Source organism: Argopecten irradians, unplaced genomic scaffold (assembly GCF_041381155.1).
Source record: "Argopecten irradians isolate NY unplaced genomic scaffold, Ai_NY scaffold_1191, whole genome shotgun sequence".
Taxonomy (NCBI): Eukaryota; Metazoa; Mollusca; class Bivalvia; order Pectinida; family Pectinidae; genus Argopecten; species Argopecten irradians.
The window spans coordinates 1-15,204 of record NW_027188658.1 but is presented as its reverse complement, the minus strand read 5'-3'; the positions used below and the strand labels follow the sequence as shown (position 1 = coordinate 15,204).

The window sequence follows — 15,204 nt, the reverse complement described above, 5'->3', positions numbered from 1 at the left end:
CGTCATTGTCATGAACGCGTCATGTCCAAATGTAAAAGGAATGTCTGACCAAAGGAGTTTGACGTTTTGTCAATAATACATAGTATACATAAATAAAAAATACCCCTATATACTATATTAAAACACCTGGTGTTTTTATATAGTAAGTAGGGGAATTTTTATATGCAGTATGTATACTATACTATATATTTTGACAGAACGTCAAACTCCTGTGGCCTGATAAACGTTACTAGTTTAATTCACTTTTAAATTCTTCAAATCTTAAAATAACAACAGTAACTGAACAATGTAAAGTGATTATCTAATTCAATAAACACAATTAATTTGTTTGACAAAATGCATTTAACAATCGCGTCATGTGTAAAGTAAGGGAGATAACTCTAATTGGTGAAATGTGATTTCTAAATTTTCAGCTACTCCTTATCAGACCGATCGACAAGATGGTACTGTGTAAAGACGTGGTACGTGTGGGGGATATAGACGACGGAGGATGGGAGGTGTGTAACGATACAAATTATCGTCCATCATCTAACTGTCTCGTCTACTCATTCGGGTAAGTAAACATTCTGCTATAGGTAAAATGATCAAAGGAAGTGTAATGATAGTCTATATCAGTATGTGATTTACAACTTACCTGCAGTTTACCTATGCGAATTCTAGTAACTAATGATAGGTAATTTTTTTTTTTTCAAAATTTCACATTAATCGTTATCAATTTTTGTTTTACAACACCTTATTATGTACTCAATGATATAATATCATATTTTAAAATATTTATGATGGGCAATGAAAAAAATATTCATGAAGATTGATATTTTCCTGCAAAAAATGCGTTGTGACAGGACACATTCTACACGTCATCATAATTTGTGTCAACGTGAAAACCACCAATCTATCATATCCTTAAGAATAAATATACCATTAACTCCGATGAAACATCATCGTGTACTTGAATAGAGGATAAGATGACGTTAAGCTAATACAACCCCAAACCCAAGGATGAGATAGTAAACTCTCACAGCTTATACCATAATACCAATCTTTACGTGATAATTAAATGTTTAAACTACCTTCGCAATGAGAAATTCTTATAAGAAGTATGGTTAATTTTGAAATAATAATTTTAGAGGTATTTTCAAAACAAGCTTACAGAAATAAAAATTGTAGAAGTATATTGATCTTCAAAATACGGGTAATATGGTAAGCAGTCTTTGATCTTCGAAATGATGAAACATTTAGATGAACATTTCTTGTGATTTATGTAATGATTTTCAGCTAATAGTGTCATATATTATGTACATACTAGTAAGACAGATATTTGAAGACATTTACAGTGTTCAGAAATTGAAATTTCTTTTCAGGATAGCCAGAGACTGGACTTTTGACGAGGAGGTATCGAGGATATACGGTTGTGAAGTCCACTCCTTTGATCCAAGGTACAATTCTAGCAGAATAATACTTTTTTTCATGTCAGAATTATTTTATTGCAGCTTTTAAAGACATTGGGAATTAGGCAACAGGCAGCATGCCTATTCATCTGCACGTATTTTTCTCGTTTTGGAAAGAGAAATCGTGACATACTGAAAACTTCGATTAGTGATTTTTAATATTTAGATTTTGACAATTGACAATATCCAAATCTATCATTCATTGTATTATGATAATTTACTAATAATATAAGTCTTTTTGATGTGTCCACACCTGCTACTAGATGTATAACACGTTATTATAGCTGAGATGTTTTTGCGATTTCGCGAATCATCGTTAATGATCGTAAAAATTAGATTCGTGAAATCTTAAGCTATGAGTAGTCTCTACATACCGTTGTAGTTTCCGCCCGACAAAACACTGACATTAGGCGGTGAGATAAAGCCATGTAATAGGTGGAGTTATGTAGGATAAATCAGTAACTGAGTAACAAAACATTGTAGCCATATTGCAGATTTACTTAAGCATTGTTCCTCATATTAGATAAACAAGTTTTGAACCGCAATAATAACCAAATATGCGGTATATATGTTTTATATTTCAATTGATGGTACTTATTGAAATATTATTTTATACTTTCCAGCATTGGTCTGAAGGATCATAAGCATTCAGAAAAGGTTTGGTTCCATAATATGGGCCTTTCTAATAAGGACGGAACCAGGGGGACTTGGAAGATGAAGACACTGGATTCCATCAGAGAGATGTTAGGTCATCAAAACGTAAGTATCAAGCCTTAATGTATATTGTGGGAGTTTGTCAGGTCGTTAAAACGTAAAGTTTAATGGTCAAGCCAGGTTTAAAATGTAAGTAACAAGCCTTAAATGGTCAGTATTCAATGTGGAGCTTGTCAGGTCATTAAAACGTAAGTAACAAGCCTTAATGGTCAGTATAATGTGGAGTTTGTCAGGTCATTAAAACGTAAGTAACAAGCCTTAATGGTCAGTATATGTGGGATGTGGTCTTTAGTTTGTCAGGTCAGGTTTAAAACGTAATGGTCAGTATAATGTGGAGCTTGTCAAGTCAAGCCTTGGGAGTTTGTCAGGTCATGGTCAGCTTATAATGTGGAGTTTGTCAGGTCAAAACGTAAGTAACAAGCCTAAAGTAAATGTGAGTTTGTCAGTCTTAAACGTAAGAACAACTTATGGCAGTAAAGTGAGTTTGTCAGGTCATTAAAACGTAAGTAACAAGCCTTAATGGTCAGTATAATGTGGAGTTTGTCAGGTCATTAAAACGTAAGTAACAAGCCTTAATGGTCAGTATAATGTGGAGTTTGTCAGGTCATTAAAACGTAAGTAACAAGCCTTAATGGTTTGTCAGGTATAAAACAGTAATTAAAGTCTTATGGGTTTGTCAGGTCGTTAAAACGTAAGTAACAAGCCTTAATGGTCAGTATAATGTGGAGTTTCAGGTCGTTAACAGTAACAAGCCTTAATGGTCGTTAAAACGTAAGTAACAAGCCTTAATGGTCAGTATAATGTGGGGTTTGTCAGGTCATTAAAACGTAAGTAACAAGCCTTAATGGTCAGTATAATGTGGAGTTTGTCAGGTCGTTAAAACGTAAGTAACAAGCCTTAATGGTCAGTATAATGTGGAGTTGTCATCGTTAAAACGGTAAGTAACAAGCCTTAATGGTCAGTATAATGTGGAGCTGTCAGGATTAAAACTAAGTTTGTCAGTATAATGTCATTAAAACGTAAGTAGTTTGTCACATTAAAACGTAAGTAACAAGCCTTAATGGTCAGTATAATGTGGAGTTTGTCAGGTCGTTAAAAGGTCGTAAAACGTAACAAGCCTTAATGGTCAGTATAATGTGGAGTTTGTCAGGTCGTTAAAAACGTAAGTAACAAGCCTTAATGGTCTGTATAATGTGGAGTTTGTCAATGGTTATTAAAACGTAAGTAACAAGCCATAATGGTCAGTATAAAGTAGAATTCTATGTAATTTAATCTGTATTCTTTATGGTTGTAGTATAGATCACGTATGTTATATGGTCCTCAATTTAGTTCTTTTCGAATTTATATAGATTCACCGAGATTCTATTTAGTTTTGCTGTATTTTATATAAAATTGCTTGATTCTGTAGAGTTTCGTCTAGGATTAAAGGAGTTTAACTGGATCCATTACAGTTTTTATTGAAGTCTATATAGTTTCACCAGAATTCTTGTAGTTCCGTCTGTATTATACAGGCAATATTTCTTCACGTGAATTTCACGTGAGTTTTTTTCACATGAATTTCATGTGAAGAAATATTGCCTGTGTAGATGTAGTGTCACCTGGATTGTAATTGATTTAACTAGAATTCATTTCATCACATTTTATTGACAAAGATTTTACATGTCAACTGGATTAAACAACATGCAAAGCCTATATAAGTTCTCTCCAATATTTAACTAGAATTCACTACATCCTGAACACGTATACAGTATCTGGATTGTATGTAGTTTTACCGGGATTTCTAGAAGTCTCATTGGACTATGTATAGCTTTACCTAGAGTTTATAATTTTTCAACTTATTCAAAACCTATTTCAAATCCATACCTTTTGATCTTTTATCTTATACTATCTGTTCACAGCGAGTTCTGGACTTCGTGAAGATGGACATAGAGGAGAGTGAATGGGGTGCCTTAACGCAGATGATAAAAACGGGAGTACTTTTTAACAACGTGAAACAGTTAGGGGTAGAGTTTCATACTCCGAATGTGAATCCGGGGAAACAATATATCTTTCCTCTGACAACTCTTCACTCACTTCACAACAATGGATTCAGTTTATACTGGGCTCATCCCAATCAGGCAAAAGGAAATCAACGGCGGTTAGCAGGAACTAATATAGACGTGACTGTCTGTTATGAACTTTACTATTTAAACACAAAATATGGAAATTCATAGATTATGGCTTTATCGAATGTTGAAAAGCGGTCAATGCAAAGTAGTTATATGTATCATATTTCATTGTTGTGCAGTTAATCGAGGAATTTATGTGGTGAATATTTTAAGCAACTGTCAAGTGTTAACCAACCTATTTTTGCGACGACGTAATTTTGCGTTTTTTTTGTATGAACCACAAGTTGACTTTTTGAGAATTACTATTTTTATCAACTTTAAAATTTGCGGCGATCTATTTTTGCTATTTCACTAAAATAGCGAAATAACTGCGAAAAATAAGTTAGTTTATAGTAACAATTTGGCCTTCTATATACTCTAATGTATCTGTGATATAAACAATATATCATAATAATATTACAAAACTTTATGAACCTCTTTGGGCAACGGTGATGTCCAAGGCTACCGCAATAGATATAATCAATGAATATAATCCAACAGATATTTTCCAATGGAAGCAGCATAAGGAGGGATTCACCGTTCGTCCGACAGGTTCAAAAGGTGATAAGCTTAATAACGACTTTTTCATTGCTTTTTTTTTCTTTCTTTTTTTTTTCTTTTTTATTTCTTCTATTCTGCAAACTTGTCGCTTTAATATTTAAAGGAAGTTGCTATACACATATGATTGCTCAATATTTTTTTCTTCTCCTGAATGGCCGTCACTTTTTGCTATGACATATTCCAGAGCTGGTTATAACGACAGTGATAGTAAGCCCTTGAATAAAGCTGATGGCATGTAGGTAAATATTTGACTACTTAATTTTTCAATATTGTCGAGTTAGCTATCACCAAAATTACATGTATTTTGTATTAATTTGAAAATTGTATATTTCAACGAAATTACATATATGCTATAATGATTTTTGAAAATGGTTGCTACTAGTCAAAATGTGATTAGTCGTATCACGATTGATTAATTGAAGTCAGGACCCAGATCAAGACAACGTTTCACCGAGACTTAACAGTTACTATTTGGGCTAATACTTCCTCTTACAGGAGCCATTTTTTCTTGTTTGAACATACTCAAGAGCAATAATTGTAATGTGCATATACATATGCATGTGTGAGAGGACGGTTTGTTCGTGGTAGGTATGACTCTTTCATATATTAGATAGTGTATTGAAGATAGGGATATTCTATCCGATGAATCTCAAAATTTGAAACAAGCGATTGCCAAAACTGTTGATCAGATTTTGGGATTTCGAGTTAGAGTATCGTCCATATCTACATACTAACAACCAACTGAACTTCGCGGCGACTTCATTTCGCGTTTTTTAGGTATCCGCCTCAATGTCGCGGTTATTTAGTATTGCGACGTCTGACGTTTGAGAATTATAGCGTTTATTGGCTTCAAATTCTCGGCTATTTGTTTGATCGCAAAATTCGCGAAATTATGTCGCAAAAGTTAGTTTACAGTTTAGAAAGAATAATTACTCCCAAACAACGACATGATCATTGCGTTCTATAATATTGTTAATGTTCAATTATCATCAGTTATAAATAATATATTATTATAATATTATAAATAAGCCGTCCATGGAAAGGAATTTCCCATACTACTTAAAAAGACAAACTACATAAGCCGTCTGATCAGGTGACTGTACGTGTTGAATGTTTATGAATGTAATGCACCCATGTATTACAGTGTGTGTTGTATATTTATGTGCATTTATGTATATTCATGTCATACTTCCGTTGACGACTCATTGCATTGGACAAATCAGGAAACATCACATTATAATTAAATTATATAGTTATGAGTTTATCAGTATGAATTATTCATTATGAGTTTATCATTCATTTATCACTTATTTATGAATTTATCATTTATTGACGAATTTCAATTATTTCCTATAGGAAAGGATAAAATACCCACCTTCATGTTAAATAGAAAGCAAAATGTTTTATATGTTATTTCATCTCATTGAAACCCATGTGAACATTTGATAATACAGAGTCTGGAAACATAAGCTTTTTTAAGATAAACGTATTGCTTTATTACGAATTCTGTCTTTGCCTATTACAGAGTTATCTGCCCTTGTGGGTAGGTATTGAGTGTAATGTCATGTGTTTGCCAGCGTAACATCATAATTACTTTTAAAGGAAAAGGACAAGTTGGTAGCTAGGCCAAACGACAAACCAGTTGGCATAGCAAGCTATAGTGACCTTGTAGAAGTCAAATGCCCATATAGAGGTAGACATTCTGTAATTGGTGTTAAGATGAACATGAACACATGCATTTTAAGCCAAATCATATTTATTATTACCAAATGCAAAGGCAACTGAACATTTATAAGAAGCATAATGTTTTCTTGTAGTTTTTACATTTACGGATATTTTAATAAAAGAAATTAATGTTGATAATTCTTTTTGGTCGTTTATTATGGAATATTAATTTTTGCGTTATGTAAGTGAAATTAAATAAGAAAACCAACTTGTTGTTAGTTGTTGGTAGTACCGAGTGCAATCAATGGCGCTTGTTATTACTGTATTAGTATGATCACAGGTGCACGTGCATTTGATTCACGTGAAATAATTTAATAGTTAATCGAAACATCCCTAATTACATTTTAATGAATTTCACTGAAAATTAAATTTGAGTATTCCTGTGATACACGTTTATCTTCAAATATCTTATCTATGCATTTAGATATGTAGGTAGTACAATGACGTTTCATTATACTGACAGACGAATGAGAGAAAAACACTTGTCCATTTGAATTTGTGACTGACAGAAAGTGTGTGTTCTATTTTATATCGTGAGATGGTTTAAACATGAATTGCATCGACAAAATGCAGTGTACATTTCCTTCACCTGTACACGTGTTAATAAGAAAATAAATATACAAAATACAAACAGGATTTATATTGCAATACCTGATAAATGCCAGATCTCTTAATTGTTGAAATTCTTAGTTATCTATATAAGCTTTAACTGGAGTTATCTGCAAGAATGCGTTTTTCCACAAATCTTATTCATACTTGATATTATGTTTCAGGAAAACATAAAATAGTTAAACCAAATGTTCTACAAAATCTTTCATTCATTCCTCTAAAGCACATAGTGAACGTCAAAAGAGAAATAAAGTCAAAGTGATATAGTGCAGTGAATGTGCATATTCCTAGAGCTATTGTGGAAAGTGAAATTTCAAAGTTTCAGTAGTTACAAATACTGAACATGTTGATCAATTTTTATCATCAGTGACATGGCTACTTAGTGTGAAATTCAAGAGGGTAACCAAGGTTACTAAACTGAGAATTTCCGTAGCTCTCCAATAATACCACAATACTACACAGGATTTGATGACTGACCATATCTAGTTCAATACCCACCGGAAAATCAATTGGTTTTAACAATACCAGTGAAATTATGCATAGTAACAGAAAACCTTGAACTTGAACTCATTTTTATTCACATCTGTGAACCTACTGCAACTTCCTCTATTTCCAACTGAAAGACCTTGATGTTTGGCCATCAAGAGATATTGCAGATAAGTACATGTCCGATGACTTTTCTCGTTTAGGCAAAACTAGAGTAATTTTACATGGAACACAGATTCCGTTTCAAACTCACGCAATGTCTCAACAATGTTAAATGGCTAAAGTCAGTAAGAGGCAGAAGATGTAGTTAGAGATAGGCGCATTGCTTCAAAACGAATTCACATTGAACAAGTAATTGGCTTAGCAAAAGCATACAAAGTACTGATTTCAAAATGGCCACATTGTTAAGTTACTGTTTGTCTAGAATTACATATGAATGTTTTGCTATTCAATATTTCAGACAATCCATTGTAAGTTAATTAAATATCTTTCATACCGTACCAGCTCATTATCTTTTTGTATCAGCACCACTAGTACAATATGCATATGAAAAATAGATATCTGCTTGTATAACACATCAATTTAAGGTGCTACACCGCTGACAAATGGCATTTTTCTCTGTCAAAAACAGGAACATGCACATAAGTATTTTGCTTCAGTTGCAAAAGTCACTTACTTCATACCAATACCATCATCGAAAATATTGAGCTTCTTACTGTAAAGGGACAATTCAGTCTAAGACGACATTGAATTTGCACATATATAGGAAATAAACCAGTTCTATTTGAAATCAGATAACTTGGTTTTACTGTGATATGCCAAAAAAGTCCATGGTGGTGAAATGTGTGTGAAATATTCAAACTCGCTCGCTGTCTGCCATTACACATTGTGGTCGGACGTCTTGTAGTAGTGTGTTTACCTTATTAGGTGCATGTTCATGTTAAAAAAACAATTTCATTAACTCCTCGGTGGCAATGTATTGCATATTTTTTTAAAACTTTTGTGACATTGGCTCGGTAATGGATACAGCGTATTATTGTACATGCTTAATCTTATTGCTATTGCAATGCCGACCGTCAGGTACCCCCGACTTATAAAAGTCTAGTCGTCAGACCGAGCATCTTTCCTGACGGTGCATTGTATAAAAGGTTTATGAACCCTTTCTCAGGTTCGTCTGGTGATGGCTTGTGGCAACAATTCAAGAATGACTCAACAAATTAGATACAGACAATGTGGATATTTATTTAGGACATCAAAGACATGGACAAATCAGCCTTCTCACAAGTTAACAAGCGTAAGGTGACACAAAGAGTTTGACAATAAATGAAGAAAAGATGTGACGCAGTTTTTGTTGTTATTTTTACATTGTTTCGTTATATAAAATTTCCTTACTTCATATGTAATTAAATATTTACCCTAGTCATTGCTTCTTAAAAAATTATGTTTGTTGACATTTTCTCCTAATTTCTCCTATTACTCCTAGTTCTCCTAATACTCCTAATTTCTCCTATTACTCCAAGTTCTCCTACTACACCTAGTTCTCCTAATTTCTCCTACATTTCCTATTTCACCTATTACATATTTACTGACTCCTACACTATCCTAAACCCTAACTGAAATAAAGTACTCAGTATCTGGAACACACCTGCTCTCCTTCTTTTGACATTCTGGTTCTCTGCTCTACTTAAAAACTACTGCTTTGCTCCGCTCCGCTCAGCTTCCGCATGTGAGGTCAAAACGACACTGAAACCTTGAATCTCCCGGCTCTCAACTTATGTCTAGTTTGAACCAATCAAAAGGCTAGAAAATTCTAGCACGAGAGATATCCCGCGCTCCTATAATCATATGGATAACACCCGAGACGTCCGAGTAAAAGTGAAGCGAATAACTCTAGAGAAGTTTCGAAAAGATAAACAATGATAGCCGCCTGTCAAGACGTACCGTGACTACGGTGACAAACAAATGTCTATAATGACTTATAAAACACTTTACTTCGAGATTAAATGGAATAGACATATCAGGTATACTATCATCTTGCGATGTTTAACATTTTTCATCGTTGTTAATGAGTTTATAATGTAATATTTTCGACAACATACAACGGTAAACCTATCGTCTGCTCACAACATTCAATACAAACATACGATGTCATAATGCATCAAGTATTATCAATTTACATAGTTCACACAATCAATATGCACTCATATTTCGATAGTATACATTTATAATGATATGTTCTCTCCATAATTACCATTTGCAAACTAGTTTCTCGAACAAAATCAGAACATATCCAACATAATCACCGTAGCATTGTTACACAGTTGACAACGTTATCTAAACGACATATAACCATTACATGCTTGTTACACTAAATTATACATACATTTCTTGTACAGATAGTGTGATCCAACCGGCATAACACTATATCATTTGAAATTTCAACGGTATCAATTAAAATACTTATCAATGACACGGAATTTTTTAATATTATATATTACATGTTTCATAAGGAAAGTAGAACAATACATTTATGCCATATTTTGCCTCTTGGTTATGTAACAGAATTAGCCATCCACGGTTCTATGTCATATATAGAATGAAGTGCTGATTGTGCATGTTCCAAAAGCAAAATGAATTATTTTTTTAAGATTATGATTAATAATCTTGGTTTATAAACTCAAAGTTTCTCAGAGTCTCTATTAGAGTTATCTCCCTTTATTCCTCAATTTCTTTGTTTACTTAGCCTCGTTTTCATTCTTAGGCTGACTTTTGTTGATGAAGCTGGCTAAGTTCATCTAGGATTTCAACGTATTTTTCCTCATCTAATATTTCTTGGCTCAACACCATATTACGCAGAATGTACCAGTATAGTTCCTTGTTAGTTCTTCCATGATGTTTGGTGACTTTTAAACATCGTACGTCGCTCTGAAGTGTTTTTTCTTGGAACTGTCTGTGTTTACCATTCGATCGTAATGGCGGACCGCCATACTAGGAAAAGGCGTCGCTTAAACCCGACAGAGAGTGGACCTACCGCAACATCGTACATGACTAATGCTGAACTTAAGACTGCTTTGAAAGAAGTGGGTATTATCATTTCGGGAAATTTGAGCCACAAGGATCTACAGAAAATTTATGATGATAACATCAATGCCAGACGTAACAGAACTACGACGACTGACAATGCCAACGATACCACTACAAGTGTTAGGCATGATAACGAATCAAGAACTGAAAGTGAAAGCGAAAGCGGAAATCGCGAAAATGTCGGCAGTACTGAGCAGCTTTCTACGACTAGGAGAAATGTAATCGCACAGGAACCAGATTTCAGTTTCGGGGGATTAGTTAATAGCAACGACTCTCCATTTCTGGAACAGGGACAGAGGTGCGCGCCAGCGAACCGTGACAACCCCATTGCGCAAGCGCCGACGTCTACTACCGTTTCCGGCAACATGGAAGCCATGCTTGTAAACACTATCAAGTTATGTCAGCAATCTATGGAGACCATGAAACAATTGGCAACGTCTGCGACTCTTCAACCCTCGGTTCATAAAGAATTTACGTTGCAGTCAGCGTACGAGGCACAGACTTCAACACAATCAAGTTCTATGGCTACAAACTTACAGACACCAGGCACCGGTCCATTATCAGGTCAGTACATTAACACCTCAACTTCTGGTATTCAAGCGGCCTCGATTTCCATTACTGATATGGTTCACCCGGAAGTACGTACGCAAATACTAGCCGGTAAAGATGTAAATCTCAACGCCTTACTCATACCAAATTTTGAACCCTCTAAACGTTGTAAAGACACTGACGAACAATTACACAAAACCTTGACATTAGATGAATTTGTTGTGGCGTTCGGGCGTTATAAACGCATTATGACATCGGGCTTTCCAAATCGTTCCCAAGAACTTGATGATTACATGGCTCACATCATTGAAACAGCTAACGTTTGGCCAGATAAGTTTTACGAATACCATAAACTCTTCAGTGCAAAATGTGCCATAGTTTTACACCAACGTAATCAGAAAATCGACTGGTCGTACGGCGATCCCTCGTTACGACAGATTGTGTGTGCTGGCTCTAAAGTCAAATGTTGCGATTTTTGTAAATCTACTACACATGTGTCCTCTATGTGCTTGGCTAAACAACAAGGAAAAGGGAAGGGGGATCGTACCAACAGAAATGATGTTCTTGGTAGAGAGATCATTTTCCAAAACGGAAACCAAGTCTGCAATAAATTTCAACAGACCCAGAGGCTGTTCCAGACCAAATTGTTCATTCCTTCATGTATGCAAAGGTTGTAAATCAAGTGGTCATGGAAAAATCTCATGTCCAGCTAAGGTTCAAGGTGATCAACCTTCTAAGACAGACACCCGCGTGGATCAAAACAAACGTAGAACTCAATGACTATTTCCGAACGAACCTAGTTCTTCAGCATCGACTCCAATTTCAGTAGACACCTTAAGGTCCGAACTTAGAGCTCATCCAGATAAAACTTTTGTTAAAAATTTGTGTGATGGACTTCAGTTTGGTTTTGATACTAAAGTGTCAAACGTCGACTTACCAACGTATGAGTGCCGTAATCTTCTTTCCGCGAGAAACAACTCAGCAGACGTGACAGATCTGTTACAGGAGGAGGTTTCCAAAGGATATATGTATGGACCTTTTACCTCTCCTCCCTTTTCTTCCTATCGGGTTAGTCCTCTAGGATTAGCAACTCACAAATATTCCGGTAAGAAACGTCTTATTATAGACCTGTCGTCTCCACATAACTCTTCTCACTGTAGTGTGAATGACTTAATCGACAAGGACCTTTGTTCACTTACTTATGTTACTATAGACGATGCTATAAAGATCATAAGACAGGAAGGACAGTATGCATCACTCTGTAAGGCCGACATTACAGATGCTTTTAAACAAATTCCTATTCACCCCAGTCAGTGGCATCTCTTTTGTGTCAAATGGAAAAATAGCTATTACCATTACGTGCGTCTTCCTTTCGGTTCCCGGTCTAGTCCGAAGATATTTGATCAACTTTCTCAAGCCATTGTTTGGATAGCAATCAACAATTATGGTATACAGAATATGCTTCATTTGTTAGATGATTTCTTGACCATCGATAACCCGTCCTGTGACAGTGACCGTACCATGGCTCTCATCACTATGGTTTTCAATAAACTAAAGATTCCACTTTCCCCAAAGAAGACGATGGGTCCTACCTGTGTCATTGAATACCTCGGGATTATTTTAGATTCTGTTAAAATGGAAGCGCGGTTACCATCAGACAAAGTCGACCGTATAACCGAGTTTATCAATACTATTCTGCACCAGAAATCGTGTACGAGGAAAGAATTAGAGCAACTTCTCGGGCATTTGAACTTCGCTATGAGAGTGATATTACCGGGTCGCTCTTTCGTGTCCTATCTTTATAGACTCATGGCGTCCGTCAAAGAAAGCTATCATTTTGTTCATTTGACTCGTGACTGTAAAGATGATCTATACATGTGGCTATTCTTTCTCCAAAATTGGAATGGTGTATCCCTGTTTTATGAGACAGTTATCACTACTGCGGCAGATTTTACTCTGTTCACTGACGCAGCATCCACTAAAGGTTTTGGTGGTTTTTTCAAAGGGAAATGGTTCTCTGAAGAATGGCCTTTAGATCTACCCTACATCACAGATGGAACTCTCTCTATGGCTTTCTTAGAGTTATATCCAATCGTCGTCGCAGCAGTTCTGTGTGGAGATCAGTGGACATGCAAACGCATTAAGTTTTATTGTGACAACAAAGCTACTGTTCAAATCATATCTAAAGGTAGATCTAAAGAAACCCATTATTATGAAACTCATGCGAACGCTCATTATGTGTGCAGCCAATAACAATTTTGCTGTTTATAGTGAATATTTTCCTGGCATAAAAAATGAAATTGCTGACGCTCTATCTCGTTTTCAGATAGCCAGATTCAGGAGACTAGCACCATATGCGGATCTTCACCCAACCCGCTGCCCTCCCCCTGGAACAGATTCTTTGGACCAGAAGTTAGACAATTTGTGGCAATATGCTGTGTCCGATCGTACGCGGTATCAGTATGATATAGGAGTTTCAGCCTATTTCCGTTTCCTCAGACTAAATGGCTCTTCATGGTCACCTGGTTCCATGCCCCCAGTGAACGAACAGTTATTACTGCGATTCTGTACATATAGTAGCGAATGTTTACTACTTAGTCACTCCACAATTAAACTGTACTTGTGTGGTATTCGCTTTTATTATGTGAGACACTGGGGTTTTCACCCCCTCGAAAAACCTAATGGGCAAACCTTTACAGGCTTACAAACAATATTAACTGCCATTAAAAAGAAACAAGCTGGTAGCAGTAAAAGAGTGCGTTTGCCTATTACAGCTAATATATTGTGTCGCATATGCTCTACTCTAGATAGCAATGTCTTTTCTTGTTTTATTGACAGTATGTCAAAATCTGCATGTTTAGTTGCATTTTTTTGTTTTTTTTTTGCGCTGTGGAGAGTTTACCTCGCAAGGACAATTTGATCAAAATGTTAACTTGTGTACTAGTGATGTTATTGTATTGAAAGACAAAATGGAGCTCACATTAAGGAAATCTAAAACAGATCCTTTCAGAAAAGGTGTCGTTATTCACATTTATGCCAATGATTCGAATATGTGTCCAGTGTTAGCTACACAGCAATATGTTAGTCTTAAGAGGAAGATTTTTGCAAACAACCCTTGTCTTTCTTGTTATGTAAATGGTCAAGGACAACCTCTGTCGAGGACCTTTTTCATACAACACATTAAAAGCTTGTTAACCAAAATAGGTTTAGATGCAAATTTGTATAATGGTCATTCTTTTAGATCTGGAGCTGCAACTTCCTCCCATGTGGCTCGTCTCGAAGATCATTTAATTCAAACATTGGGTCGTTGGACCTCAGATTGTTATACACGTTACATTCATACTTCAAAAGATGTTTTGAAAGATGCTCAAAATCAAATCTGTAACACCAGATTCCTACATTAATCACGTATGTACACTACATACACCTTTGTAATCGTCATAGATATTACCTTATATATATATATATATATATATTTGTACTAACAGACACAGGGAGAACTAAGGCTGGTTATATTTCTTTACCTATATATCACTATATATTAATTTTACCAGCTTGGGGATTACAGCTGTAATTATCATAACATCTGTATTTGGAATTTACTTTTGATTCAATAGTTTCATTAAATCCCCAAGTTTGTTTTTATAGGGGATAGATTTTTATTTGACATTTTTTTTCCAAATACACTTAGTCTACAGTTTCTTTTATAATATGTGGAAATGCGTTCGGTATTTTCACATTTTCAAGCTGTATGTCCCCATTGCCAAGTTTAATAAATATTGACATTTCATTATTGATTTTGAGTTATTTATAAATTTAAGATTATGATTAATAATCTTGGTTTATAAACTCAAAGTTTCTCAGAGTCTCTATTAGAGTTA

General features: G+C 35.1%; 1 protein-coding gene across 1 annotated transcript; it reads left to right on the top strand.

Moving 5' to 3' along the window:
• The first annotated feature begins 440 nt into the window (after positions 1-440).
• LOC138314011 (probable methyltransferase-like protein 24) lies at positions 441-5,114 on the top strand. Its single transcript, XM_069254218.1, has 4 exons — positions 441-553; positions 1,362-1,436; positions 2,072-2,207; positions 4,061-5,114. The coding sequence occupies exons 1-4, from the start codon at positions 441-443 to the stop codon at positions 4,373-4,375; spliced, it is 639 nt and encodes a 212-aa protein (XP_069110319.1). The 3' UTR covers positions 4,376-5,114.
• The last annotated feature ends 10,090 nt before the right edge of the window (positions 5,115-15,204 follow it).